General features: G+C 31.3%; 1 protein-coding gene across 8 annotated transcripts in view; it reads right to left on the minus strand.

The window, feature by feature from the left end:
- The window catches only part of LOC102676482 (fasciclin-1), a 308,866-nt gene that overhangs the window by 486 nt on the left and 281,557 nt on the right, over positions 1 to 26,823 (minus strand). For 2 of the 8 annotated variants that reach the window (XM_031513134.1, XM_031513132.1), the window contains 8 exons: positions 21,915 to 21,920; positions 15,914 to 16,156; positions 14,848 to 14,874; positions 7,586 to 7,800; positions 5,589 to 5,751; positions 5,272 to 5,416; positions 4,958 to 4,999; positions 1 to 481 (listed from right to left, as the gene is read on the minus strand). The exon at positions 1 to 481 is cut by the window's left edge and continues 486 nt beyond it. In XM_031513134.1, the coding sequence (XP_031368994.1) occupies positions 291 to 481; positions 4,958 to 4,999; positions 5,272 to 5,416; positions 5,589 to 5,751; positions 7,586 to 7,800; positions 14,848 to 14,874; positions 15,914 to 16,156; positions 21,915 to 21,920 (1,032 nt within the window). In that variant the 3' untranslated portion in view covers positions 1 to 290. The remainder of the gene's footprint in view (positions 482 to 4,957; positions 5,000 to 5,271; positions 5,417 to 5,588; positions 5,752 to 7,585; positions 7,801 to 14,847; positions 14,875 to 15,913; positions 16,157 to 21,914; positions 21,921 to 26,823) is intronic. The other 6 variants (XM_031513135.1, XM_031513133.1, XM_006621148.2 and 3 more) reach the window with 5 other exon arrangements.

Below are 26,823 nucleotides of genomic sequence, written 5' to 3' on the forward strand. Positions count from 1 at the left end.
CTATTAAAAGGGAGGCAAAAGCAAAAACCCTCGAACACAGTTTACGCAGTGTCACAACGGAGATCACGGAGATCACTCTGACCCCGGAATTGGCGATACAAGCAGCGGTTAGGATCGGTTTTTTAAAGGGTTGGACCCTGACGAAAGCTCGTCCCAAACGGATTTTTCTCAAAGTTCGAACCCGGATCTCGCGCACCACGCTCTCTCTCGGACGAGGACGATCGGAGACGGTCCCGAAAATAAATTCCTAGGTGCACCTATGACAGACTCCTTAACGTAGAGGTACGTCCTTAAAGCAGCCACTTGGCCACCAGGATCATGATCAAATGCGATGCCAGGCAGGTGGCGGACGCTGTTCCGGTCACCCTCACGTCACTGTCCTTCAACAACACCGCGTCGATCACGTGGATGATGCCGTTGGTGCACTCGACGTCCGGACGATACACCCGAATCCAGTTGCCCTCCCACTCGATCTGGTAAACTGTAAAGAAAAACGAGTTTCGATCGATAAGTCGGTAACGGTGATGGAGGAGGAGGCATTGCGTATCGATTTGAAACGATCCGATGGATCGGATGAGAACGAAGCGAGTTGCCATGTTTTTTTTGCAGCGGATAGACAGATTCCAGTGAGCATGTTCACTTGTCGAGCATGAAAGAATCGGATGAGACACTAAATTGCGATTGAAATATCGAGTTCTGGGTCTACGGAACACATAGAAAATGCATGTAGCGAGTATTCGTATGCTTATTTTCGTTTTTTGTTTTTCGTTTAATGATCAATGATTTTTCGTTTAATGTTTCAGTTTGTCGTGGATGGAAAAATCTCGCGGGTTTTTAGTAGTTGAACTAAATACGTATCATTGGGAAAATTGAGAATGGTGGGCGTCAATATCTTGAATAATTTGAATGAGAAAATTTTATGGATAATCTTTAGAGAAATAAAAAATCATCATTTAATTCGTTCGAATCTTGACGAGGCTATATGTATGATGTGCAAATATATTGTATTTCAATTATTGTATATCATGTAAGTATATAATTGTTAGTTTATCAAACAAACGGTAATATTTCATTTGTCTGTCAATTGTCTAAAGGTTGAGAAGCGCAGTAGAAACTTTTATGATGAACCTTTTCAAATTTTAATACGTCTATAATTATGCATATATTCAAGTAATGATATCAAAATAACACACAGAAGCAGAGAAATTAATTTAAAATGACGTAAAAACGAGCTATCCGAGGAATGAGATAATCTGGCTGACGATTCTTTCGTAAGAATTAGAAATTATAAAAAAAAGTATATATAATTATTTTCTTGTTCTTTTAATTATTTCTTTCGATATTATCAAATATTTTCATTTCAACCCCCTAGTTTATTCATTAATCGCAAGGGGATAACGTTAATCGAAAACAGAAAACACTTTGACGATTCACAATTCGTGGCCAAGAGAATGACCGAACGAACACGTGGCAATTAGCACCAGGAGTAATCAAGGAATTTGCATTTAAATGGTGGTCGAAAGGTGCATAATAAATCGTCTTGCGGTCTCCGACCATAATTGTGCACGTTCTTCGGTCTCCGCTTGCCGAGAGTGGCCGGAAGCCGCCAAATTACCGTGTATCGAAACCAAATTGCACTCCAACGAGCCATTTCCTTCTTTTTCTATTATTTCATGTTCGTTATTGAATGTGAAATTTATCGATCGTGTAATTGTAGAAAGAGTATATTTTGTATATTAGAGAAGAAATTTATAATTTATATAATTAATACGTCAATAGTGCTATTATTTTTTTTTTTTATAAAATTAAAGGAAAATTATAAAACGATTTATTTAAATTAATTTTTCTCGCTTAAAATTAATCGAGTAGTAATAAAAAAAAATTTATGTTTTATCGCGTTTATCACGTTTCAGATGTTTATATAATTGGTTTGTTACTGATAATTTATTAATAATAACATTATAGAAAAACATAATTAGATAAATTTCGAAAAAATTAATAATAATAATCTTTCTACAATTAAATGATTGTTGTAACAATAGAATATTTCTGATATCGGTATGTATTTGACTAAAATTTTTCAATATATCATATTTTTAATCGTAATAATTTTAATTATAGGAATTTTTTTCAAATGAATCTGTCGAGAGTCGAATTTGATCGCTTTGAAACAACGAAGAAAGCTCACGGTAAATATATCGTGTAAATTAAAAACGTCGATAGATAACTAGAATTGAGGACAATTTACAGGTATTCATATCGTTCTGTTTTCACGCTCGTCTCGACCATTTATCGTCACGAAAGGAAATGGCAGCCAATATATTTCGCGCGTAATCGTTCGCATTTATCTGTATCCGGAACTTTTTCTCATTTCATCGCATTTTTTTCGTGTGAAATAGACATCGTATAATAGAAACGTCTAAAGTGATCCAAGTAGCATGAACGAATCGTAATTTTTTCAAAATTATTTTCTTTATGATTTCTTGTCTTAATTTTTTAAACAAAAAGAATAGAATTATTTTAATCACTACTTTGAAAAAACAAAGCAAAATTGACACGCAAAAATTTATTGCAAAGAAAAAAAGAGTAGAAAGGATATCTAGGTTGAAAAATTTCATTAATTCGTTAGTTTCTGAAGCCATTTATATCTATAAATATAATTCCTATTATTTTTATTATTTTTTTTATTCTCTCTCATCTTGTAAAAATTTTTTCAGATCTCAATTTTTCTTAAAAGTAAAAAAAGAAGGAAAATGATTTATGATATTTGATCATTCCAATAAGTGTTTAATCACCGTTCATAAAATAAAATAGAATTCGATATTAAAGCTTTTTATATCTTGAATGTTAGTCTAAAGAAAAATGACGACGACGACGACGACGACGACGATGAGCACACGACTGCATGATCAGACGTAATCGTGTTAAAACCTAGTCTTGCGTTTTACTGTAACAAGCTTAATTGATTCGTTGAAGCGAGCAACAAGCAGAACATATAACGCCATGTATCGATTGTTTTTGCAAAATCAAAAGAATACTCACCGTGCAATTGCTCGAATATATAATTAATATGTTATGATATATGAAGATATCTGTAAAACTTATCACGTTAAATTGATATTAATCTCGAAATACAAGGAACTATTGTCCCTAATAAATGATGAGAATGAAGATTACGGAAAAATTGAATGAAATCGAGCATCTAACGAATAGTGAAAATATTCCAAAATTATTCTTTCCCCTTCTACTAATGAATTTCCATATCTGTATTTTCTTTTTATTTGAAATATTAGGGGAAAAAAAGCATAGGCTCTCTTTATTTCCAATTTTTGCTTTCTATAAATTTAACATTAAAACTATTTGTAATAAATATAAAAATATTTTAATATATGAAAAATTTTAATTGAAATAATTTAGAAATATTTTTAATAATTGTAATGCAAAAAATATGAAATTATTAATATGAAAAGTTTGGTAATTTTAATGTTAAGGATTACATTTATTAAAATTTTTTTAATATTTACTTTTAATTTAGATATGGAAATTCATTGATAAAAATCACTGCCAATATAATTCGCAGTGTAGGGAACGTTATCGTCACTTTCGTTATTATCGAATTCAATCGTCGTTTTACCCTACTGAAAACAAAGAAACAAAGCTGAGAAGATAGTAAGAGAAAAATAAGGGTTGCGCGTCTATTTAGGCTGATAGTTAATTAAAAGTTATTCGAATATAATAGAAATATATTTAAAATATATTTAAAACGATAGAGATATATATTTTTGTCCATTTCGTGCACGCATACGTTCAAAAAGCAACAACGATTGTGAACAATTAATTGCGTAGTGAATAAGCGCGATCTACGTATTTTGAGAACAAAAAAAGCATTCCTCATTTCAAGCACTGAGATTGCATGAAACGCGCGTACTTAATCACATTCGAAACGCAACCAAAAACGTATGTAAATTGTAAAAATGTGAACGAGGACACGTGATCAAACGATTTTCATGTAAAATGACTTCGTGTTACGATTTTGTGTATCTCATTATCAAAAATTGTTTCGTGTTTTTTTCTTTTTTCTTTTTTTTTTTGGAAATGATTTTTTTTATGTTTTCGTTGTTACAGTGTAAATGTTTCTAATTAAAAACGATAAATGTGTATATTTCGAAATTTTCGTCTCTATATACGTTGGTCATTTGAAAAATTTTTAAATGGAATGAGAATATATTTTTTTTAAATTACATTTTTATTTTTTCAAAATATAATCCAACATCAATAAAATAATGGTGTTCCAAAGTTTGTAATATCGAAAGATTTCAATTGAAATATTCATTCAATAGATATTGATTTATCTATTTGATAAAGAAATTTTTTAAAAAATTATAGAAATATAAAATTCAAAGAAAACTTGTGTAAAATATCAATTAAATTAAATATCTTATTTTAACTATTTAAATATCTCATTACAACCATTTATTTATAGCTAATTCTTTACTGAAAAACAATTTTTACTCGTCAACCCACATCTTTCACAATATGCACGTACAAATCATTCAAAAAAATAAAATTTTCAAAACTTTTCACCATATACATTTAATTCTGAAAATATTTCAAATGACCCACGTATGAGAACTTACGACAAAGGAAATCCAATATGAATTCAGACAATGAAATTAACGCGTTCGTATATAAGAAATCGCCAGAAACGTTTGGCAGAGCACATGATCGCTTGATCTTCACGTTTATCCATTTATCGTAAGAAAAATCACAGCTTCGAACAGACAGAATCGATTTGAAAAATACACGCAATCAAGTGTACGCGCGTTAGACACGGTGCGTGAAAGTGCTGAGAAATATAGAACCCTTCACAAATTGACAATAAATGTGCGCAGAGCTCGTACTGGTGGAAGCACGTGTCGTCGCTCATCGGCGACGTCTAAACACTGAACTCACTCACCCAAAGTTTCTGGACGGATCATGTTTTCGTCGTACTTGTCATCTAAATGTAACCAAATAGCATCATGTTTGAGAATGAACACAGACCAGGGCCCCGATAGATCGGGGCCTTATGTACGAAGCGTTATTTTCTCTCTTTATTCCATTCGAGAACACAGCGGTACAACAATTAAAACGGATAATCCCGGACACATTTACGTTTATATATAACTAATTTGAAACAAATGTTTGAGTGTATCTGAGAATATCTGGGTAATTGCAAGAGTGCTTATGCAAACGATTATTTGTTAAAACGTTTTATCATATCCTACTTACTTTCGCTGTGCTCCCTGATACGAAGCTTCAGACTGTCTCTGGCTGCTGGAAGGACGATGGTGTCGTTGTGCTTCATCTCCTTCAGTTTGGCCATCGTGTATACTTCGTCCGCTATCACGAGATGTCGTTCCAGGATTTGTTTTGTCTATAATAATACATTTTTACATTGAAATTTATTGAAATGAGAAATATAAAAGGGAGGAAGCAAGTTGTTCTAGGTGTAAAGTTAGGTTAGACAATCATTTTTGTTAGTATGAGAATGTAAGTAGTTTTAAAATATTAATTCAAGTTATTATATATAGGAAAGATACACTTACGTGATAGCTGAATTCAGGCATAAAGATCTTTTTCGAAGTGGATGGATAACTGATAGCCGCTACGTGCCAGGCATAATCGCGCGGTGCAAAGTAAGTGAAACGCGTTGACGTGTCGTTCAATTGGTCGTTGAATCCCTGCCGTTGTCCAAGGAAGTAGGTAGAACTTGAAAATAAACAAGTACATTGAAAAAAAATTTGTTTTAGAAATAATAGATTAGATAAAAATTCGAAAAATCGAAAATTCAAATTCTTCCATTCTCTAACTCTTTGAGGAATATCTTGTCAAATTGAGGATATCACAAAAGCGAGTATTCGCTATTCCATTTTAATAACAGAAATGATAGTTAACATATTAACCATAATAACTACGTTTGATTGTAGGCCAGGTGGTAAGCATTCGATCGTATCCTTGAATAGTATCATTCGTTTGAAACGGTTTGTAAATCAAGAGAGAGAAAGAGAGAGAGAGAGAGAGAGAGAAAGGCGGGGGCAACGCGTGGTAAAAGGGTGGAAACACAGAGGCAAACAAATCGATCCACTGGATCTTGATATTCGTAAACGCAGAGACGTGACGTATAGGCATAGGTAGGGAAGTAGTGCTATCGATGGCTTGTGGATATCACGGGTACGGGGTGATGGAATGCTGACATCACCATCCATCCACCGCATCGAATAACGATAGCTATCGTATAAAGGGACTAATGGCATTAAAGGTAGCGTATAACCGATCGTTTCCTAACCGATAGCTGTTCAACGATTCCTCATAACAAGATAGGATACTAGCCGACTATCCTTTCCTCTGCATGACGTTGCATCGTTCGCGATGAATATATCGCTTACTAATAAATTCGTCTAACCAAGCGCTTGGGATAGGTTTGAAGTGAACAAATTGCTCGAAGAAAAATACGCGTATCTGTCGCGAATTTAATACTTGAATAATTTCTCTGTATATTTTTCGTCTGAACAATTCTAGAATTTTGGATCAATTTGATAGTTTTACACCTCGTTTATTAGCTAAATATTTGATCTCGCTCGCTTTAATAAGGTTTTATTAGTATGGCAAAAGTTTATTTATCGGTTATTGGAATATTATTTAATTGGATATTCCATTATCGATGCATCGATAATTGAAATAACGGGAGAGGAATTAAATCATATGACGGATCTGGCTGCGCAATATTCACAGTTCGAACACGTACTTGGGACCAGTTTCATTAGGGCAATCTAGCAGAATGGATGTTTCGCGCATGAAAAGAATGTTTCTGCATGTGATGCACGAACAAACGTTGGCAACATTTAGAAATCATTAATGTTTTATTTTTTAAACGTTATATAATTTTAGAAAGTTATTGAAATATATGTATCATGAGGATTTCAAATCCATTAATGATATTTATAAATGTTCTTTATTATATCAATTTTCAAATAGATTCAAATAGATTTTTGTCTTTATTTCGATTTTTATTCTATCTTGATATAGTGACTGTAAAGGTTCGTTCGTTTTTCTGAATCAGCTGTTTAATCGTTCTTTTGAAATAGAATCCTTGAAATATGTAGAAATAGTATCAATAAGAGATCAAGGGCAATTGCATTCAGTAGAAATTTAATAGATCGACGAGTAATTGGTACATAACATTCAATTCACATAAGAGTTCTGTTTATAGTTTCAATCAAGCGAAACGATAGTGATTGGAATGTAGATTCTTCATGCTATTTTAATTAAATTTGAGATACAATGGAATTATATTCAAATAAACGATTAAAATCATTCAAATTCCTCCACATAAATAGAAATGAGAGAATAGGAAAATAGGTAAATAGAATAATAATTTCATTGGCATGATGCAAAAATTATCAATATCTAAATCAATATCAAGAGGTAATTTTTTAATTATTATTTCCAAATTATTATTTCACTCATCTTAAAAAGAATGAATAATTTAATAATATAAATACCAAGTTAAAATTATGTAAAATATACAAAAATATTAACTCACTTGAGCATAGGATCGGTTTTAAGTTTCTCCAGCACAGTAGTGTATGGAACTCCAAGAACTCTGTCGATGATGTGAATCAATCCATTGGTAGCAGCGATATTTGCGGTAATTATTGTCGCGTTCACGCCACCTCCTTCGACAGTCATTATCTGATTTCCGTTTGGCTCCTGAGCTACGTTGAAATACAGTTTCTTCTTGTCTGCTGCCGTGGGGATCTATAAAAGATTCAAGGGATTTTGAGAAAAATCTTAAAAACGCGTCAACATGCTTCACACATCGAAACAACGATATAGAAAGAGAAAATGAGTTATCCGTTTCTTCGAATAAATCGCGTGATGTGCAGATATTATTAGAAGGATCTATTAATAGGCAATTTCGTCATAATTATTAATAATTTTTTTGCAATTTTACGAATTATTTTTGCTACTTTTCAAGTTTTTCAAAATTTTTAATTGGAAAAAAATTATATCAAACATTGTGTTCTTTCATCCAAAAATAGAAAAAATATTTTAATAATGAAATTATTCTTGAATAATTCATCCAGAAATTTTCGTATCGATATCGGTTAAAGGATTGATTTATCAATTATAAAAATCGATTTAACAGCGTTCCGCTGTTAAGTCTGAGGAAGTGGCAAGTTGTAACTTGGCAAATAATTTATAATTAACAGGAGAGAGTTTGGTGGCGCAATTTTATTCGAAGAACGGTTGAAAGTCAGTCTCGTGCAAACAAGAACTTGTACATATCTAACTGCAAGTTACGGCGGAAGATGAGGGCCGAGTTAAAAGTTATGTGCGCTTTCCTACTTGCAACTTTCTCACAGAGAGCAGAAAGAATTGGAAGGAATGTTGTTAGACGATAAGTCATCTTCGTTACGTGTGCATTTGTTACTTATGCGGAGGTAAGAAGAAAAAGGTTTAGTTTCAAGGAAAGGTTTACTATTCTAAGATATTTTGTTTACTGCTTTTCCAAGTATTTTGCTTCTTTTCTTAATTCTTATGTTAGTATAGTTGCTACAAAGTTTGAGGTGATTAATATGAAGTTTGAGATTAAGTTTTTTCTTATGAGATGAACATCGAAAATTTTTATCGTGTAAAGGATGAAATACGAATTAGAATAAATTATAACTTAATGTTTTAAGTGGAAGTTAATAAGGAGTTTATCAAATGAGATAGATTAACAAATTTTCATTGTAATTTTATTAAAATACTTATAATTTATAGATATAGATAGTTTATAAAAGAATTATTTAGATAATTTTGCAAAATTTTAAACAAAATTTAAACGGTTTTCAAAGTACATATTTATTTTTGTTACTTCAATAATTCAATATTTAATAATAATGAATATTCAACAAATTAAATATTATTTCTTTTCAATAATAAACCACAAATAATATCAGGATATCATAAGATGAATCTATTTATAAATAAAATTTGTCATGTTAATTCGTACTTGAGGTCATGAAGTTAGTTTAAAGTTGAGAATTTGTTTCCCTCATCAGAGCTCTGGCATTTTCTCGGAAAGTTTAACGAGAGCGGAAGTGCCAAAGAGAGAAAGAAGTAAAAACCCTCGAGGATGGGGGAGGAATAAAGAGTAACAATGAGTGAGAAAAATAAATGAGAAGAGAAAGAGATAGCTTAAAGATAGTGATTTCTTTTCCAGTTGATCCCCTTCTTTATGATTTGCACTCAACAAAGTTGTGGTTACTCTTCCGATTTCGAATCGTTGTTAAATTCGTACACAAAAGTGCATCTTACTAGTCGAGATTTCTCAAAGGGCAGATCGAATTTAATTCGATGAAAATCCACGCATCCATTCTCCGGCTAAGAATTTTCCTATAAGCTTCTTTTCCACCAGAGATCATTAGTTCATCTTTTACTTTTTGTTACTCAAGCTTCCATGCACTTTCCGCTTCCCTCGTTTCACGTTTCTTTCGTTTCATTCAATTTCATCTCCTTCGCTTCCTTTCTTTTCTCGATGTTTAGTACGCTTAAGAGCGATTCCGCTTCTTTTAATCGAGTTACACACCCACTCGAGGAGTAACGGGGCCTTTTAATCACAGTTCAGCAATTAGAAACTCTATCGGAATGCTGAACACGTTCAACGTTGGAAACGGAGGCGTCGCCTTGCATTCGTGAGTTTTCTTTCTTACGTATTTTCTTAATAATAAATCTTTTAGGATTGGTCAAAGGAAGCATCGAGAATTCTCTGTCGGAAATACGATTGATCGTAATCTTATTGTTTCTCTGCGATAGATTTCTTTCCAATGCGATGCGAGGTTCAGTTATGAGTCCTTAGGAATTTTTCTTTCTCATCTTATAATTCTATCTTTTGCTTTATTTAATTACGAGCAATTGTGACGTAATTTCGTAAATCTAATTTTCAATTGGAAGGAATAGAAAGCGATTGGAAAATCAGACACCGAAGGTATCTTCGAAAGATATCTGACAAAAAAGAAATTGTTCGTAAAGATTGTTTCAATATCCTATCTTTTGTAGCATGTGATCCCATTTTTCATCTTTTTCTTTTCAAATGAAACCTGTCTTCGATAAGAAACAGTTCCTCTTAATTGGCAATTAGCTAAGTAAAAAACGATATCGAACGATGGGGATGTTATTGATCGAGATAATTTATAGTATCAAAGATACAAATCAAAATTTCGTACACAAGAAATAATAATCAAGAATTTCAAAATGAAAGAAAAATTTAATTCATTTAATTATCAGAGAAAATGCAAATTTTACGATCTTCGTTTTAATAATATTTCACAAGTTATTTAATTTCGAAAATCAAATCTAAAAAAAAGAACAAGATTCAATTAAAGATCATATAACATCCCCCAATTATACGATTGCTCAATTAAAGTGGTAAAAGATCTCTTAAATATCTGTTGAAACATAACACGGACGAAACACCACGAAATCACTAATTTCGCCATTACGCAGGACCAAGCAGCTGCACGGCAACTGCCATTTATCGCTTCCAAACGAATGGCGATTCAACAGCGGAATTGTATTTCGCGGAATGACGTCGGGAATAAATTAATTGCGACAACGTGCGCGTGGTGTGTGACTGCGGGGGGGAAGGAAAAAAAAAAGAAGTCGTTTTATCTCGAATATGGCCCGCTTACGAAACTTTTGGTGTTTCTCCTCCGCGGTTGTTTTATCTTCGCATCGGAGGTTGGAGCCACGCGTCATAAAGCAGAAGAGCGGCGTAAAACATATCCGCGCGATAAATTGGCGCAAAAGTAGTGTCGTTTAATGCAAATAGGTCGAGCTACGTGATAAAACGGGGAATATTTTGGCTAACCATACCGTGCGAAGCGATTAAAAAGCGAGACAACGACGCGTCGTAAATTATTCTTATTAGCTCGTTCGTTTTTAATGCACGATTGTCTCTTTATTTTCTTTCTCGATCGATTTAATGATTTTAAATGATGTCTGGATTCTCATTATTCGTTATTCGTGATGTGCAAGTAATAAATGACATTTATGAAATGTAAACGTATATCATTGTACGAATCTTAGAGTTAAAATTTATTAAAATAAATGTAAATTCTCATTTCGATGGGGGGTAAGTTTCTGAATTCTATTATAAGATTTTATTTTAATAGGCGTCAAAGAAAAATTTCAATTGTATAACGATTGTAATTAACATTTGCATTGTTGTTCCATTTAACGATTAAAGTTAAAATTTCCATATGACATTGGTGACATCCGAATGGGATAGGTTCTCTGAGTTACACGTTTCGATATAAGTCTCGATATCTCTAGCTTAATTAGCGGCTGTCAATTTTGATCCGTGAATGCAATTACCCGAAATCACCGATATAACTAATTATGCTTGAATATCCATGCCTCTATGACTCGATACGCTGATACGGAACGCTGCCTTTAATTATATCCTCCGCCTGTTCATAAATTAACATTCTATCGGCGCGTATAAAGGTTTGATTTTCGTTCTACGATCAATCGATTGATTGTTACGCGATTGATGACAATGGTGCAGGATATCATATGGATTGGACGCGGATAATTTTTGGGAATAATTGCAAGCGTATAATTATAAACTTTATATTTTCAAAAATTATAGAAGAAAATGAACGGATTAGCAATTACGTGTTTTTCGTAATCACGCTTTGATTAAAACTTCATATATATCAAAATTCATCTGATTCATCGAACTAGAAAATAATAAGTTTATATTGTATATTTTAATTAGAGTCGATATATAGAATTTTAATTGAAAACTTAATGATACAAATCATTCAAAGTATCGAAATACGTAACGAGTTCTTTATAGAATACCACAATTTCTTCAAATAATAATTCTTAAAGACATTTGTCTTAATAATTTTTATCAATCATAAATATGGAGATAATACTAGCGAACGAAACGGAGTTCGTCGATGTAAAGCAATATATCATTCGATAATGGAATACGTAAAAATTAAACGAAAAAGTTTTATTGACAGGATGACCTAAATAGCATCGAAAATTAATCCATCAGTTATCAAAAAGCGATAAGAAAGATTTTCACAAAATGGAAGGGGGATACGCGAAATAATTTACGAATGGATTACGATAAAAGTTAAAACAGGAGCACTAATATTCACTTGCTAATTGTCGATTATTAAACAACATTGAACGGGCCGAATTTATTAGCACGAGTTGTCTCTTTCAATATTGACTTCACCAGCTTTCGTTTATCATCTTTATACGTATTAATTATTGTAAACAATTCAGTAAATCGTTCTAATCGAAAATAACGGTTATAAAGATTTCCGCCACGTTAAATTTCACGTACAATTCGGTGAATGAAATTTTGCATAATCGATTGAACTGTTAAATTGTATATATTTTAATTAGGTGAGGATGTGGATGTTTTAGATTTAGAATAATTTCAATTATTTTTCTAGTTCGATGAATCAGATGAATTTTGATATATATTCGTGAAAATGAAGTGATGAAAATAAATTAATAGTTTAATGAAATTATAGTATTAATCATAAGCAATGATTCTAAAGTATTTTAGTTTCGTTTCTAATAATAAATAATGTAATAAATAACATGAACATATAACAATAATATATCGTGTATTAACATTTTAAGAAATATATCACTTATAAGTATCTCAAGGGTAAAATTACAATTTGAATTGTATTTTTCGCGGTATTTTTCATCCGTTTATTATACCAACGAAGGCACAATTTGTCATCCCGGATTTGCAAAATGTTTCTGCATCGCCCTATAAATTTGCCATGTAAACACACGTGTAAACGAACGGAAAATTTGCGAACGATCCGCAATGAAAGGAATAAAGTCGCTTGAATTTATTCAAACAGAAAAGAGCGTATGAATTATTCTTTTATACGATTCCGTTAAAGATGTATCGCTTTAATTAAACGATATCCTGTTCCTTTCTTCTTTTATCTCGTTTTTCCATTTATCTCGGATCGAACGTATTTTCTCGGATATTTGAGAAAAACACGTATTATTAAATTGTATGAAATATAAACATTTATTAATTGTTAAAATCTTTCTTTGCTTAATACGAACAATATTTTTTTTTTCATTTTTGTAAGATTAGATGTTAGTTTAGAAAATTTTATGAGGCATTGCGAGCTCCTTATTTTATTTTATTTTATCGCACAACGAGAACTTTGATTTATTATTACGTTAAATTATTGAAATGATTCAAAAAAAGGAAAAGGGATTTAATTAAAGTTAACTGTTCCGTTTCAAGAGCATGGACACAAAATTAAATAAATAATTGTTTCAGAGAGAGATTAATTTATAAATGCTCTTATAGAAGCTATAACTTGCTCTTTTAATAAAATAAAAATTTTAAATTCTAGAGAAAGAGTTTCCGTATTAACTTTTCAAAAATAAGATTATCATGTAATTCGTGTATTATAAATTATCCGAAAAAAAGTTACGAGAATATTAAACTCAAAAATATGTTGAAACTTGGAAACTTCGAAACGTTTCTTCTACATCTTCCATTTTCATAAAGTCTCTGAGAAACTTGTTTCATAAGCGCATATCCGGGGGAAACCGTGTCTCCGTCATTCTTTACTTATTCCACTCGTAATGGAAGCCACAGAAACATTCAGTCAATAATGTCTGAAACCTACACAATCTTCTCAGAGAATTGAGAACATGAATTCGAAACTGCTCGTATAATGCAAAGTACTTAAAGTACTTTAATAAATAGTATTATTGGTAGCTAAATTTAATAAATAGAATTTAGATTATTGTTATATATACATATTCCTTGCATATCTATTGCAATTTTTTTTTATCATAAATGTTAAAATAATATTATGATATTATTGTTACAGGAAATTATTATTAATTATTCGTATAATTTTTTTTAACGAATATAGTTTCAGTACGACACATTTGATAACACATTGCATAATTAGAATAAAAGTTTGTAAAAATAACGATGAAATGAAAGTTTGCAGAGTTCAATAAGAAGACTAAGTCGGATTAATTGTAAGTAGGTTGAAAGCTAAAAGTTTGACAACAGTCTTCTAATAATCAGTCATAACAACATAGGCTAGTTCGGTCTTCTCAAAGCTTCTTCAAAGTCGACCGAGAACATCTGTTAGTTTCCCGATTATACATTATCACTCAATCAGTACGAACGAACATTTTGATAGAATAGAAAAAAAACTTCATTCTTTCTTTTTTTCTGTTTTGTAATGACAAGAAAGCAATGACAGAATTTAGTATAGTTTAACGTAACTCTGTAATGAATGTTAATAATTTAATAATAATTCGTAAAAATTTTTTAAAAGAAAAGAAATATTAAATAAAATGTAGATACGTGGATCGAGAAAAATAATTTGTCTCTCTTTTCAATTATCAATTCAATCTCAAAAATGAATAATTATAAAAGAACAGTAAAAGCAGTTAAAACAACAATAATAACAAAAATAACACGATTCAAAATAATGTAACCATTATTAGAATAAAAAAAACTAAATAAATAAATTATATAAATAAATAAATAATAAATAAATAAATAAATTATATAATAAATAAATAAATAAAGTAAAATAAATTTCGATAAAAGATATTTCTATTTACACGATTGATATTAATAATAATAATAATTTTATAAGAAGTGGTTTTAAATTGGGATCAATACTTGGATGAAATCAAAAGCGAATACGAAGAGAAAGAGAAAGATGCAGAGAAAGTTGACGAATACTTGAAGAAACACTGAAAGATTGATGAATGTGTAATTACCCCATATTGTGGCTTCCCGAACGGTTTCTTCAAACAAAATCAGAAAACAGAAAAACATTGTGTTAATCAACTTGTAACTCCGTATGTGTGTAATCGGTTTCAACATGAAAATGTATTGAGTATCAGTATTTTAAAAAGCAATGATCTATTTGATAATGAAAATGATAAATGAAAATGAACAAATAATATGATCTACAATATTCTCTTCTATATTCAATCTTAAAAATTGAAGAATGAATTTTAAAATTGCAGAAAGTTTCGATTCGCTTCTTATTACTATTCAAAGAAATTATATATAAAGAAAATCCATCATCATTGATTATATTCGAAACTTTTAAAAATTTGAGAACTTTTATAATAATAATTTATCGAAAATATTATAATAGTTTTCATGCGTTCTCCAAATTAATTTCAATCTTAATATAACTTCGAACTTAAATATAACTTGAAAAGTAATAAAACTTCTAAGATCGTCTGAAAAATCCTAATGCTCTGATATCACGAAGGTCTTCTAAATCTCTTTGCTCGAGCTTTTAGATCACGAATACTTTAGGGCCCTAAAGACCATTAGGACAATTGAGATTTCTTGAACTACTGCAATTTAAAGTATCGACGATATTACTTTTTTCCAAGATTTCCAAGACCACCAACATTATCAATCTATTCAAATTTTTTAAGCTTAAAAATTTTTTCAAGTAATTGAAATATTATTTCAATCATATATGCCTTAGGAAGTTATAATTTTTAAATTCATTTATCCATTCGTGATAACGTCACATAATTACAATTCTTCTATTTTCTAACAAATCCAAAATTATAATTCCCAAACTTATGATTTTTCAACAAATTTACAAAATTCTTGTAATTTCTAAAAGTTTCACATTAACTTCCAATATTCTTATATTTATACATTCATGTCTTTTAATCATGAATTTTGAAGTCTAGAATATTCGATATTAAAATAAGAAGCGATTCGAAACTTTCATTGGTGGATTTCATTTACAGTAAGTTCACGTTGAAGTTATAGGATCTTTTATCAAAAATTTGCAAAAATAAAGTTACTTACCTGGTTGACGCTCTTGTTCTTGATCTTTTCGATTGGCAATCGATCCTTGACGTAATGTAGATTCAGCATCTCCTTGACACGTTCCTTATCCTGCAATATCTTCTGGACGCCAGGTTCCTCGAAGGCCGCGTTGCTGGGCGCAAACAGCGTGACATCACGCAGATGGCTTATAGTGCTCATGATGTCTCCTCCGAAATCTCGGATTATCTCGTAAAATTTGTACACAGGTCCATCCCTTTTTTCCTAGACGTCGAGAAAAGATTTATGTTTATCGGTAATCGATGTGTGAACATATATATTCTACTTACACGGGATTGTTAATAAAGAAATAAAAAAAAATAGAAGAAAATGAAAATTAAGATATGTAAATAAAATAAAAGGATCTTATTGTTGTTTTGGTTCTACGAAATTTGCGAAGTTTGCCCGTTTTGCTTCATTTCTTTTTACTGTTATTCAATTTTTCTCTTTTATTAGGAAATTTTCTTTCGTTAATTTTCAATAATAAAATATATCTCACTGATTTCAATAGCGAAATTCTGTTTACGTGAAATTGAATTAACGCGTTAATTAAGACTTTCTATAATTATTAATAAAATTTTTTGATACTCGATTTGATAAAAACTAACAGTTGATTGCATTAGAGGCAAGACTGGATTCAAATCCAATCATGATTAAATTTCCCTGATCAAACGGTATATTTGAAAACAAAAGTCCTCGCTTCTTCGGGATTGAATAGAAAAATATCTCTCGTTTAAACTATTTCTTTGTTGGAACGTTGAATTAAAAGCAATCGCATTTTTTCCCTTCCCTTGTCGTGCATTGAATTTCACGGTTCTGGATAGCTTACAAAGCGAAACGGGTGTAATTAACTTCGCATATTTCGTTTCGCGGAAGAATGACAAATAAAATTTACTCGAGGGGTGAAACGCAAGGAGGAGAGGTATTGAAATGCGAAAACAACGCTTCAAATTGGCGTGGAATGGATATAATAATTCACGTTCTTCTTTAAACGTAGAAAAGATAAAAAGAAAAAAGAGAAAAAAAGCGTAGAGGATGAAAGGAAAAGAGAATAAAAGGAATATCGGAATGAGTTTGAAGACATGTTTGCGGAAATAGTAAAGTTAATTGAAATCATTGTCGGTAGAATCGTACCGAGATACGAGGCAATTTCGAAGACACAATTTCGGCTTGGATTTTATTGAACGGATCAAATTTAATAAACGCTATGCGGGATGATTCACGCGATTATATCAGGTCATATCTCTTCATTTATTCAAACCGGGGGAAAGGGGGAGAAACGTTGGAAAAAGCTGATTTAATTTCCTCTGATATACGCGATACATCTCGTATAGTTGAAAAGGATCGTGTTTCGGGCTTTCGTTAAAAATAGACAAGGAAATACCTCGAATTATATTATGAAGACTGTAATTCCTTCGTCGCAAATCTATTATTTATTTCATGAAAATTATAAAATTAATATTCTCCAAAATTATGTCGGAAATAATATCGATAAATAATTTCTTTTGCTATATTCTCGAACGAGAATTAACGTGAAATAATCACGAATGAGAATTCAATTACTCGAATCCTAAATTTTTTTCTCTTCAGATTCGCCTTCCAAATCCATGGAAATTCTAATTTTCGTGATTCTTTTCAATTTCAAATTCACCGTCCGTCAAATCAATTTTCTCCATCATTTTCTGAATCATTATCACAACGTGATATCAGACCATTAAACCGATAAAGTTCACCTATTTTTCCCATTTTCAACGTTCGAAGAGTTACGACCTGTCGCGCGTAAATCAGCCCGCGCTATCTCTGGAAAGACGGCGTTTACGTTTCGATGCGACGCGTCTTTCGCGATCAAACGAGCTTAGTATACGCGTTCGTGCGTGCACGCGACTCATCGTGCCGATAGAACGTTAATTCTCGACGCGAGACGGGGATAACCCTTTTCGCCGTGGATCAAAGATATCCCGCTAATTGATCGTCGATTCGAGACACGAGGAGCCGCGGAACGGAAACGAACGTCGCTGCTTAAGGCGTCGCCGTCACTGTCGACACATCGCCGCTGTTCCTCTCCTCTGTCTCTTTGTCAGTGGTCGTTTCACTTTGAGCAAGGAAGGAAACGTCGGATAATTAACACTGATTGGTAGTCGATGAACTGGTGTTCCGCGTTCTTTCCTCGTTTCTCGGTGTTCGTCCATTTGGGGATAGGACTTTGCGCGGATAAAATGATGCGACGTCGTACGGATATTGCTACTAGTTTCGATAATTTTAGATTAATAATTTAATGGAGCGTATGATCTCGATTTTATTGTTATCGCGATAACTTATGGGTACAATAAAGGGGATCTTCATATCTGAAGATATTATGGTAGTTTATAGAGGAGAGGAGAAGATTTTATATAGAAGGGAAGGAAAATTATTAGGCGTTTTAGATATTTAGTAGAGATCGTTTTGTTAAAAAGGTTTCTGTGAACGATTTTTATTATAAATTTCTAGGATATGAACGCAATTTTTTTTTCTAAATGATTTGAAATTATTTATTATTAATAAAAATTATTGATTCAAAATTACTTTTGATCCATGAAAATTTTTCTTATAAGAATGTTTAATTTTTCTGTGGAAATGTTCGTGGACGTGCATTAATATTGCAAATATTATGCAAAATCGCAAACGATGTTGCATCGTTTTGTCCTAGTATTAGGATTTATGGAGAAAGAAAATGAGGAGGAGAGAAAGATTTAGTAGCATGAAAAAGTATCTAATAGTTTCTTCGCTGGAAACAAATGAAGGTTATATTCAGAAATCGTGTTACATGAATTCATTTTTCTTTTAATTTTATGACTAAAAATATCAATAGATTGCGGATTTTTATGCAAATATTTTTCATATTAATCATGTGATTTGTATATTTATATATCACATAAATATATGATATAATTAAATTAAAAAAAGTTTCTTAAATCAGTTCAAAATTTCCAATATAATGTTTTTTTTTTTAGAAAATATGACTGTTTCTTATATCTTTTCCTATGATATTTAATAATTGTACAATGCAGCTTGATCTTCACTATCAATTGAAAGAAATCTTTCAATTAATCTTCACTGTCCCAACGAAAAATTTCAGTCTTTTTCATACTACTATCTCCAGACGTAAAAAATTGTATTATTCCAATAGTTTATTTTTCTTCAATACAGGCCAGCTTAAAAAACATTTAATTTAGATAATTTAATCCAATAATTTCTTTTGTTATATTTATATAGAAATGAAAGAAATTAAAGAAAATGTTGATTATCAGTTTGGTTATTGATTTAGTTTATAGTCTATAACATGAAATTTTGAGAGATTAAATTTCAAATTTTGGACATCTTTTAGTTAAATGAATCATGTCTACTTAAGGAAGGAGTTAGGGAGGATCATCCCATTCGATATGGTTCTTATAATCGGCTGGCTTAAATACTTGATAATTTAGTGCTTTGGTTAAGTGTTTAATCCTTTTAAAGGATAAATTTCATTAGCTGTTATTTATAGTAGGATCGATTAACGATATTTCACGTACGTGCGTAATTCGTAGTTGAATTGAACATTCGAAATAATTCTTTGAATAAATATATGTATCGAATGCATGAAATAAATTTTGAGTAATTAAAAAATATGAATGTTATTAATATATTGTACGTTATAGAATTCGAAATTATGGTAGTTAATGAAATATATATTCGGTTTCTAATCTTTATCCTCGAAATTATATATAAGATATCTATTATCATTAATAATTGAAAAATTATTTATCGATATATTCACCAATTCAACGATTGCAAATTAACTAGATCAAATACTCTATTAACGATTTATTATTTCGCGTTAAATATAAATTTTATATTACGCGAATCATTTATATAAATTCAAGGTAACATTTCCATAAAATGAACGAACAATTAATAAATTCGTATGATAAATCATGTTTAAAAATTAATCGAGAAATTCATACAGTTTAATTATTGAATCATACAATTTAGAAAAACTTATTAATAGATAAATCTTCTAACATAATCCTCTATATTTTTTTTTATTTTAAAATGGAAAAAAATATATTTTTGAATTAATATTTGATTTCCTACCATGAATTTCTTATTACTTCTTATAGATCATTTTTAAGAATTTCCAGACGTGTAGATCTACATGTATGAAAGTTTTAATATTCAATATTGCATTTAGATTCGTGAAACCTAAAATGTATATTAATACTTCTCCCAACTTCCTCCTTAAACCGGATGATTCATTTAGCTGGCCTGTACTCTTTCTTCTTCCATTTATTACCGTTCTGTGCAAGTTTGACGGTATTTCATCCGACAGGAAAGGAAAGATTAAATCAAACATCCATGATATAACGGATAAACAATATTGACATAGGATTCAGGGAATAACAAAAGAGAATCGAGTGGTTTGCTTGGCAGACAGAGAGGATTCGTCAAATCAACATCGACGAGCGGTATAATTTTAATAATAATACTATTCTACGTCTAAAATTTCTACGGTGAAAATAAACAAAAAACTAAAGAACCTGTTGCAAATAATCTTTTGATTCGAAACGTAAAAGTTGGGACAAAGAAAACGGAGAAATTGGCTCTTTGAAATTAATTAAATTTACCAATCGTTCCAAAGGATTATCGTTCTGCTCAGATTAACAAATTGATTTTATTAATTAAGCCAAGAAGATATTGGTCGTTGATTTAGGAGAATATAAATCATTGAAATTACTTTTAATTTCGATCAGATTATATTGTAAACTGATTTAATAATAGTAAATAATAGTAAGTAATTTGATTAAAGCAATTGAAATCTATAGAGAGCATTGTCCCTTTCAATTAACTAATTAGCAGCTACAGAGGTTTGGTGTTTCCCGTTTAATTTTTCGCGCTTTGATTTCAACATCATTAAATCACATCGGACTCTATTATTACTTCTTCGTTCCGATAATATTCAAATAAGCAATACAATCTAATTTACTTTATTTCCTTTTCATTAGATTTTAAATTTTTGAACATTATGTTAATTTTTTAATCTTCTTGGCTTATTATCTTGCATCTTTATATTTATTCTCAATTGGTATTACCACAATATTTCAAATTAATTATTTTAAATATTTAATTTCATTTTATATTTTATACATGACAAACTATTAATAATTATCATCGTTAAAACATAAAATACAAATTAAATTAAATTAAACTTTCTGACCATCCAAAGTACCGGCTATTAAATAATCAATCTAGCAGAACGAGACATCCTAACCTCACTTTTCTCGCAGGCGATTATAGTTTAATCGCAGTTGCTCTACGAAATTAATTCAAATTGAACAGTAAGCACAGTCGGTTTGCGGAAAATCGACTGAGCTTTTAACATCAATTCGTAGAAAGAAAAATTATTTTTATCCATTAAAAGATAATTCGAATCCTTTATTCATCTTCTCGATCGAAATTTAACAAAGGATCTTGCAATGTTTCGAAATTCGAAGACAACGGTTAAGATTACTCGAGGTTTTCAAATGTAAATCCATTTAATCCTCCCAGAGAAATTTAACACTGCTTCAACATTGCAACCATGGTATGATATAGTATACCTTGTTGCCAATATTACTGGTGAAATGTTTTCGAAAATACGGTTTATACCTAAAAGCTTCGAGCAATCTAACCTTATAATAATTCTGAACTTAAAATCTTGGAATTTTAATATAATAGGCACAAGTGTGTTGTTACAGAGTATCTTGAGCTTGTTCGATTCTCCTCCGACTGTTCTTACAGACAATAATTAACTCCTCCAAATTTTTTCAGAGAAATCAACATAAGCTTTACACGACTATAAATGTAATCGATCATTTTTGCAATGCAAGGTACGCGTTTAATAATTAATAATAATAAACAAGAGAGTCTTTTTTTTTTGGTGTCGTGTGTATTCGGTAGTCGTTGATGAGTTCATTTAATAAGTACTTACGATGCCCTATACGACATGCAGAGTCCAATAGAGACATGCAAAGCACCACAGAATAACATCATTGAATCAATATAAGAGTAATAAACACATGTACACAATTGATAGAGAAAATTTGAATCGGCTATTAAAATTTCTTTTCTCTATTTCTTTTTTTTTTTTTTCTATCTTTACGTTTCGCTTTTCCATTTTCTTTGGAAATATTATATCGTTTACGTTGTGTTTCTTCCTTCGAAGACAGTGAATATACGTTTTGATATACGTTTGACGTCCCTTTTGTTTGGATAGAGGCTCGTTTATGGACGTTAACGCGTTCAATCTGGCGTGGATTAGCCGGAAGTTGAACGTTATTCACCGTGGAATAACAAATATTTCATTTTTAGGGTGTTTTCTAAATTTGAAGCGGTGTACGTCTAAATTAAATATCGATTCGAGCGTTCAACAGTGATTACACTACCAAAATTACATTATAATATCGTAATCGTAATTTAATAAGCAAACGTAAATTAAATAAATTCGAGTGTATTGATTCGAGTAATATATCTAAGAGCGTCTAAAAACTTCCAGTTCATTCGTGATCCCAAAGAATACTGTACCTTGTGTAAACCATCGAGAATTTCAGTCATCGCTTAAATAAACTGTAATCGATCACTTTCACTTAAATCAAACATATCGATCCAAACAAAAAACAAAAAGAGTTTTATCCTTCAACATAGCGGAATTGTCGATTAAATGTACACGCCGGTTTGAACGCGTTAAAAAATAAAACTAGAAAGAAAAACACACAAAGAAACTAACAAACGTAAACACTATCGATTAAATCAAATTAAAAAGAAAAAAAAAAAAAATCAATCGCAACTTAAATATGGAAAAATCCCTCTTGTTCCTCAGAAGAAGAGAGGCCGTTGAATTATCAACGACGTCCGGCGAATAATTGAAATTTTAATCGAATCGTTCGTTGCGCCGATTTCCAGCATGTTCACGACACGGTAAACGAACAAAAAGTAGGGGGCTAAAAAATGAAAAAAAAAAAAAAAAAAAAAAAGAAATAGAAAAAAAAAAGAAAAAGGGACATTGGAAAGATAGCGAACGACGAGGGGTTACAGTGTAATTTGCTCCAGGGTTCTTTTGTCTCGTTTCACTATGGAAGAACACCGCATGTTAATATCGGTGTAATAGAGATCGGACACGTGGCCGATAGTAATTTAATATCAGCATGCAATTAAACGGTCGGCTGCCGGCAATCGTGCCGATGAAAATCGTTATCGCGATAATAACCGGCGCGATTAAATAGATTACTTCGGTTGTGCTTAGCTCGTGACGACGGAAACCGGCTAATATCGGTGCTGAGCTCTTGAAAATTACAGAAACGTCTGGTTGGAGAATTTTTTTTTTTTTTTTTTTTTTTTTTTTAAAAAAAAAAAAAGTCTTGTTTTGAGGACTTTTTTTTTTTTTAAAAAAAAAAAAAGTCTTGTTTTGAGGACTTTTTTTTTTTTTAAAAAAAAAAAAAGTCTTGTTTTGAGGACTTTTTTTTTTTTTAAAAAAAAAAAAAGTCTTGTTTTGAGGACTTTTTTTTTTTTTAAAAAAAAAAAAAGTCTTGTTTTGAGGACTTTTTTTTTTTTTTTTTTTTTTTTTTTTTTTAGAACTACGCGTTGTTTGAATTACGCGCGCTTATCGAACTGCGATTACTCACGAGTGTGGGCCACGGTTGTGCCTCGTATAACGCACAATCGGTGGAAGAGATATGGCTGTGCCGTAAATTTAGCGAGGCGTGAACAAAGATACGCGTAAGTGGTCGAGATAAATTTAAAAAAAGGAAATAACATGGGAGTGTGGAAGTTATTTTATATTTTCTTGTAGATGTATAAAGTTTTCAAATAAAATTTTATTTAGGGGGAATAGAAATAGGAAGTTATATTATACAATAAGATTTCTTTGAAGTTAAATTGTGATTGAAAACGATTATTTCTGGCGGAGAAGAAATAGATTTATGAAAAAAAAGTTTAGAAATATTCCTCCATAGAGTAAAAAGTACAAGGCTTCACTTATCTGTAAGATATTTAAATGTTATTTAATATTTTTTTTCTTCAAATCAATAGTATTTTACAAACAATCATATTTATATTCTCCAAAAATTCACTAAATCGTGTAACCCCTCAAACGTCGTTCGCCATAAATCATCGATTAAAATAATAAATAAAACTCAAATTCGCGTTAAAAAATTATAAAAAAAATCGAATAATTATTAATAAGAAACCGAACTGAATATTCTTTCATTAAAAATTTAATTTCTGTAAGAAATCGATGAGAAATTAAATAATATCCAACTACACTACATTCTAAAATCGGTTCAATCACCACAAGATGTCTTCCTGTGTGTACTGTTCTATCATTTTTTTTGTTTTTTTTTTTTTTTACATCTTGCGATCGGAGGTTCATCACCCCGACGAAAAAAGTCCTGTAAACAGTTTTATATCGTATAAAAAAATATGATTACCTTCGAGGATCACATCGCAACCGTTCGAACGAGATCGGCCGAGCGACGCAGTGATCAATCTTCTCGATAAGATCTCTCGAAAAATTTTTCGCGTTACTTGCATACCCACGCGTGCAACCAGAGACTCGTTCCAACATACAATATCCGGTTTGGATTTAAAGGGAGCAACCGTGGCCGGAAAACGAATCTGAGACGCGAATCGGCCGGAAAAACGTTTTAACTCGATGAAATCGCGCCACGAGCGAGTTTTTTCCCTCTTTTCCTCGATCTTTTCACCTTTCAACGGATCTCGACCGTTGGAAGGAACCAGAAGTTGACGAGTTCTCGAGAAACGAACTCTCGAGAGAACGCGGTTATCGCGAACGTTCAATGGTAACAAGATGGCGCGTCGATCGGCCGACGTTTCGTATTATTCCCTACAGGTTGCGCTTTTCTATGCCAAGAAAACGTCACGAATGTGATCTCGAAATCTCGACGTAAGTTTTCGACGAGTTTTTTTTTTCATTTTTTCACATTTTTTTTTTTTATTGAATGAATTTAAAAATAGAATTAATTACTACGAATTATATAACGTACTTTATGATAATAGTCTTACGTAGTCTATATTTAGCGATAGATTAGGCGTGATGAGATGATTCAAAAAAGGTAATGAATGGCAACAGCGTTCATGATATCGAATGCACTGATTCATGTCTCATGATATATCGTGGCTAATGCCGTTCTGTGAATGTCACGAGGGCTATGCTTCTCTATTCATGATTGTGTCGGCGGACAATCTCCGCGATTCGTCGATCAAACACATCGGTGTACCGGTGCTCTCGTCCTTGGCAACATGCGACATTCAAAGGGAGCTAACAGTCAGTAGCTAGCAGTGCAACGTGCAGTGCGTATTCTCGCTAGACACTGGCGATTTACAAGGAAGATTTTCATTCGTTCGTGTTCACTCCTCGAATTTTTTCTTATACTTTTATATCTCATATAACTCGTTCGAAGCGATAACTGGTCAAAGATCCGAGAACACGTGGGTGTTGTGTTAAATTGTTCGTTAAATTAAAAATTCTAGAAGGTGCGGTGTACCGTGAGTGTAAGATCAACTAGCGTTGCAGCTAGAAATTATTCTTTCTTTAAAAAAATTTTAAAAAATTGGAAAATCATATTTTTATGTGTCGTAGTTTACGATCCCTTAAAAACTATAATCGAGAGAAATTTCTTTAGAAGAATAATTTGTTGTAGGAATTTCACTCGTGTTAGTCTTTAAAGTTATAATTTCGTTAGGTATATTTTCACTAAAGCTACTTTAGAAATAAAAGTAAATGATAAAAAGTTTAAAAATTAATATTACGACTTCTTGCTTCAAATAATTATAATAATACAAAATAAAAAATATATTTATTTTAGCAATATAAAGAAGCAACGCTCTAGACTATCTTACACGATATATATACAAAAATAGTAGTATGATGAAATTATAATAAATTGTTATTCGATAAGGAGGATGTAATTTCAAGCGTTTTATATTGCTGCTACAGTTTGAAACTAGGACAAACTATCTATACAAATGCATTACGCGATTTTATTTCAAAAAATAGCTGATAATTGAAAGTATCGTTTTCTAGACAAAAAAAAGATTTCCACAAATGTCGATCAATAGTAGAAGGCAATGTACAAAGCGCGTGAGTAAAAGAAAGGGGAGAGAATAATGTGAGAAAAGTCTCTTTCAGCGAAGCGGAACTATTCGACTTTCCATTTCGATCAGCTAGATCGAAGCTCATTCTTTCGTCTTGGATCATACGTTATACATATCTTAACCACTAATCTTCCTTGCAAGAAACCACGGTGCATTTCTCAGGCAATAGCTAAGAATTCATTCGAGCGCTGTTTCCAAATCATCAAAAAGATATATCGAACAAAATGGCCAATTGTCAACATTCTCATCATCGCTATCTATAACACACTCGTTCTAAACTAGAATCATGAAGCAGTGTTTCTAAAATCTCGTTTTTCCTTCGTAATAATAATATAATTATATTTATTATTCGCATTGGATTTTTTTCTATACAATTTTTCGTTTTACTAATATTTTAAACATGTAAGTTTCTTAAGTTTCACATTTTTAAAGAAAAATTTATAAAATCGATTGTTTTGATGCAAAGAATCGTAAAATGTCTAGTGATATCTTAGTTATTTAATCACACTTTAATCGATTCAGCGGATTTCCAAAAATAAAGAATCAAAATTGTTCAGCATTCTTCTCCACCTTTCAATCTTACTTAATCATAAAAAAAATTCAATCAACACGATGATACATATTTGCATAATTTAATGAACGAAGTATTTTAAGTCCATTATAAATGTATCGAACGTTTTCCTATTCAAAAATGAAAAATAGTAAGAAGTTAAAAAAAAAAAAAAAAA

Source organism: Apis dorsata, unplaced genomic scaffold (genome assembly GCF_000469605.1).
Source record: "Apis dorsata unplaced genomic scaffold, Apis dorsata 1.3 scaffold_591, whole genome shotgun sequence".
NCBI classification, from domain to species: domain Eukaryota; kingdom Metazoa; phylum Arthropoda; class Insecta; order Hymenoptera; family Apidae; genus Apis; species Apis dorsata.